Raw genomic sequence first — 5,011 nt, forward strand, 5'->3', positions numbered from 1 at the left:
AGAGGGAGGAGAGAGAGAGAGAGGGAGGGAGAGAGAGAACCGAGACAGAGGGAGGGGTGCGGGGAGAAGGAGGAGTACATCTTTACGAGACATATACATCAGCCGTAAAGCAGTTAAAAAGTAAACAACAATGTGTTTTAAATCACAGAGAAACTTAGAGAAAAGGAAGAGCTTCCAACACGCACACACACACGTACACACACACACACACACACACACTGAAACATCTCACCACAGCATATCACATGACAAACAGGTTCCAGCGGTAACCTGCCTATAACATGCCAACTACAATATAATCAAACTGCATGTATGTGTGTGTGTCTGTGTGTATACGGGTGGGATAAGAGTGTGAAAACAGCCCAGCATTTTCACTCCTTATTTTTCTCTCTCCATTAAACCTTGAAAAAAAAAAAACCTTTTCGAATTTTCAAAAAAACCCTTTAACTGCCAATTCTGCATAATTAATTTCAAACGAATTTTTAGAGATAAAATTAAAACGTTTAAAAGCGCATACCTAAACAATTCGCACGTCAGCTAATACATTGAGTTATTTACATGAATGTGAAATGTAATAATTCTAACAGAACCGAATCTATAGGAGGCTATGTGCGAATGCTATACAAGCGTGACTCGGTCTCAGAAGAACCCCGGGGAAGGTAGAAGGCCTCGTGCCTGCCTGCTGCTTCCGTGTCCGCAGACGGAGAAAGCCGCGAGCGGCGCTCGACCTGCGGCCTACACACTAATCTCAGCTCGCCCCTGCGCCTTCGAACCCCGTCACCTAGACAGAACGCAAAGAATGCACACACACACACACACACACACACGCACACACAGTGCGCAAAGCCTGCCGTTGCTCCAGGCGTGCTCGCATAGTTGAAGTTGGAGTTTTTCAAAAGAGGTCGGCCGTTACGGGCTCAGAGGTTTCTGCAGCGCAAATTCCTTATGACACACACACACACACACGCACACACACTAAAGGCCACAGATCTACATATTAAAAATCTGCATATTTATATAACAGCCTTTGACGATCACGATATTTTTTTATTTGAATTATAACTGTAAACAAGTGTTGCAATGTTATTTTCTACTTTAGTCTATGAGCTATTTTATTGTCCTTTTTTTTCTTCCACCGGTGGTTTATGTGGCGTGTCCTGATTCGACGCAGGTTAGAGGAAATACAAATTAATTTCGCGTGCGTGACAATTTGCTGTCAAGTGGCATCTCCGCCGCGAGAGATTTCTGCTCGCAGCGCCACAACCGCATTCAACACGTCTCTTCTCATCCTCTCGTCCTCTTCACCCCTTCCCCACCCCTCCCCTCCGTGGCTGTCCCCCATCCTCTCCTCTCCTCTCTGCACTCATTTCATCTCTTCTCTCCGCCTTGCTCAGCCAAAACGCCCGCAGCCCGACGATCTAATAACAAATGCGAGTGGCATACCATCTTTCTCTCTGCTCATATCATCCTCTCTCTCTCTTTCTCTCCCTCTCTCTCTCCATCCATTCAGAATTGATTTAACGCCTCCGACCCGTTCCATTGAGGCGGGGCTGCGCGGGGACAGGCCTCTTGTTGTTGAGTTTAAATGGAGATGTCAGCGGTGCTGCGCGAGCGATGGGTGCCAATGGTAGGCGCAACTGTGGCGCGCGCGAGAGAAAGAGAGAGAGAGAAAAAAATTATAATAAAAAAAGAAATAAAAGCAGCGCGCTGCAGGCCGTATAGAGCTGAGAGCTCGAGGCATCGCACTCCCATCTCGCGGGTTTAGTGCTCAGGCCTTTCCGACACCACCCTACCTCAAGACCCCGCGTGGATACTGCTCTCAGGGCGAGCTGTGCACGCCCATGATGACCGTTTAACGGAAGGTGACTGCTGAAACGGGCGGGGAAGCGGATGACTCTTCGCCATTAAGACGGTGATTATCAGCAAACGACACGGGCCACCTGTTAGCCCGCATCATCACGCGCCCCCTCCCTCCCTACCCACCGGCCTGGTTCTCTCCCGTGCCTGCAGCCCGAGCTCAGGGACATGACTAAAGAGAGGGGGCGCCTCCTGTGTTTAACCCCTTTGAGGCGAGAACCCTCGCGGTTAAAGGAGGGCCAAACGTTAAATTATTGAACGAGCTCGCTTTTCTCCGTCAACAAAGCAACAGACAGTGGAGCGAGCTCCCGACGGGCCCCATCCTGACCGGAGACTGGAGCTCACCCGCCACCTTCTCCTGCACTGCACCGCTGGGTCCGGAGGTTCTCTAGCGGGACAGGACACTTGTGTGTGTGTGTGTGTGTGTGTGTATCTGTGTAGGTGTGTGTGTGTGTGTGCGCATCTGTGTAGGTGTGTGTGTGGCCCAGCCAGGTGTTTAGTGAAAAGAAGGCCAATACAGGTTCAGTCCTGAGACTGTAGGCCTCAAACATGGCCGTCTAGGCTGCGCACTCTCTCTCACACACACACACACACGCATACACACACACACAGTATGCGTCGGGCTACAGCAGGCGCATTGACGTGTAAAGTTAGTTTCTAAAATGGCGTGTTTAGATATGAATACTCGCAACTTAAAACGCCTGCCTTGGGAGAAGTATGGGGAGTGAAGAGAATACACAAACACAAACACACACACACACACACACACACACTCCAGTACAGGCGGGCCAGCGGCGGCGGATGGACAGGCCCTATGATATGTGTAATGGCTTACTTGAGGAACTGGCCGGGCATATTGGTAAGGCACGGAGAATTTGAAGAGCCAAATCTGTAACATCTATTACACGCCAACATCCCAACGACGTTAACCACAGGTCGGAGGAAAGGAGGAAATAATAACTGCTACAAATTCAGAGATTCAGGCGTATTTAAGTAGAACGGCGGCGTGAACGTTTTGATTCTGTCCTATACGCATTCCGACCCGCATTACACAGTCATTAAGGAGTGTTACACATACTATGAAAGACTAGGCCAAGGTAAAGGAGATGAAAGAAACATTTAGCCACACACACACACACACACACACAGAGAGCGCGAGAGACTAGGCAGGCCTACTGGCCGACCTCATTTAAAACGGGTGGGGATACATTTCTACCCGTGTCTCAAAGCTTCACGTACAGATGAGCAAGGACTTCGGCGTCGCGCCAGGCACGGCAGCACAGCTCGCCGCATATTTGAGGCACATTTGAACCTATTTGGCCTGTCTGTCAGAACTCTGTGAGACCACAGGAGGGAACGGACGGACGGACGGCGACGGGAGAGGGGGAAGGGTAGTATAAAGAGTGTTTTTGAAAGCTGCCCCTCTCCTCTCCTCCTAGCAGGCTACACTGCGTTACCGCAAATTTACATGGACGGGTCACTCGCAAGAAAGCCAGATCAAAACGACCGTTTTCATTAGGAACCCTCAAACGCTCCGAGACAAATCATGCATTCATTCCGTCTGCGCGTTTTATCGAACCGATCCGTCATCGGGGTTCATGCGCGAGAGCAAAGCCAACGCAGCACTTTCTGTGCACTGCACGAGCTATTCTCATTCTACAGCCTTGTTTCCGTGAGCGAGTGAGAGAAAGAGAGAGAGAGAGAGAGAAAAGTGTGTGTGTATGCGTGTGTGTTATAGAAAATGTGCGGTTGCCATAACATAAAATGGATGCAGGTGTACACTTACTTCGTATTTGTTGTGTTCCAGTATATCGAGTCCAAAACAATCGCGCGGGACAGATTCACCTTAAACGCGATACACAAAACTCCAAAATAATACATCCACAGTGACTCCCCCATGATTCCTCCCCGAGGCGCTTCAGTGTTTTTTGTTTTTTTTTCTCTCCAAATATTCTCAGAAACGGTAAAAAAAAAATCACACACACACACACGCCCAAAACTGTGTGGCAATCCAAACTCCGAATCCCAACCGAGACGCGAGGGGAAACTAGCCAACAGCCAGGAAGGGACACGGCAACAATAACCAGCTCAGATGTAGCGCATCCACGGGCTCACGGAAACACTCCTTGGGTAGTCCCGGCAAGGACGGGCAGACAACCGCACTCTGCGGAAAGTCCCGGTGTGGCGGGAGGGAAAAAATCCCGCCGACAGTTGCCGCGAGGCGCCTGCACGCAGATCCGAATCACCTCTCGAGAGCACAGCGAGAGGCGGGTGAGGCAGAGGCGCTCGGCACTTTCTCATTCGGTAAGGCTGCGCGGACACTCTTCCCTCGGTGAGTCGAAGCACACACACGGACAGCCTCACACACGGGCGAGCCCTGTCGCCTTCTCCACCGCGGTCCGTTTCCCCGCACACATGGAGAATAATCCCAGATTGTTTCCGAGGAGAAGAAAAAACTCAGAATGAACCTCGAGCAGCAGGTAGGACCAGCAATTCCACACGAGCGAGCCCTCTGCGCGCGAGAGAGAGACAGGAAATCTGGCAAGGTATTCCGTCCAAAAGCTGGGGGCTGGTAGAAGCCAACCGAACACTTCACAACACACGAGCAAGAGATTTTTCAAACGACGAGAGAGAAAAATGGGATCGATGGGATCAAATTAGAAAATACAGTTTCAAATGAAAACGGAATGACTGAAATTAAATATAAAATAACTAAAAATGAAAGAATGTGAAAGTAAAGTCAAGAAAAAGTTCTCATGGGCGATAGTAGCTCCCTGCGCGCTGGCTGTCGTTCGCCGTAACGGGAGGAAAAATCTGCAGCTCCGTGGCTGAAACAGCTTCGCCAAATAATCGCGCGGAGGCTTCGTCGATGCGCGAGCTGAACTGCAAGTAACCGCGAGCGTCTGCAAGGCGGTATATTTGTCTGAGCTCACTCTCTGATGGCCCCGCCCACGTCGCCTCTGATTGGCCCGCGCGTCCGAAGCCCGTCAAGCAAAGCCTGCTTCGGACAGAAGCAACGTCAGGGCATCTAAAATGCCAACTTTGTGGGCAATCTACGCTCAGCGAAACAGATGTATAACTTTTAATTCCGTCACATTTCCATAGTAACATCACAACACCTCATACCATCTCACTCAGGGAAGCCGACTTACAC

At 50.1% G+C, this 5,011-nt stretch overlaps 1 protein-coding gene across 1 annotated transcript in view; it reads right to left on the bottom strand.

Moving 5' to 3' along the window:
- The window catches only part of LOC105912352 (ephrin-B2a), an 85,151-nt gene extending 80,409 nt beyond the window's left edge, over window positions 1-4,742 (bottom strand). The window contains exon 1 of the mRNA XM_031580554.1: window positions 3,644-4,742. Within this exon, the coding sequence (XP_031436414.1) occupies window positions 3,644-3,756 (113 nt within the window). The 5' untranslated portion in view covers window positions 3,757-4,742. The remainder of the gene's footprint in view (window positions 1-3,643) is intronic.
- Window positions 4,743-5,011: the final 269 nt, after the last annotated feature.

Source organism: Clupea harengus, chromosome 2, assembly GCF_900700415.2.
Source record: "Clupea harengus chromosome 2, Ch_v2.0.2, whole genome shotgun sequence".
In the NCBI taxonomy this organism is placed as follows: Eukaryota; Metazoa; Chordata; class Actinopteri; order Clupeiformes; family Clupeidae; genus Clupea; species Clupea harengus.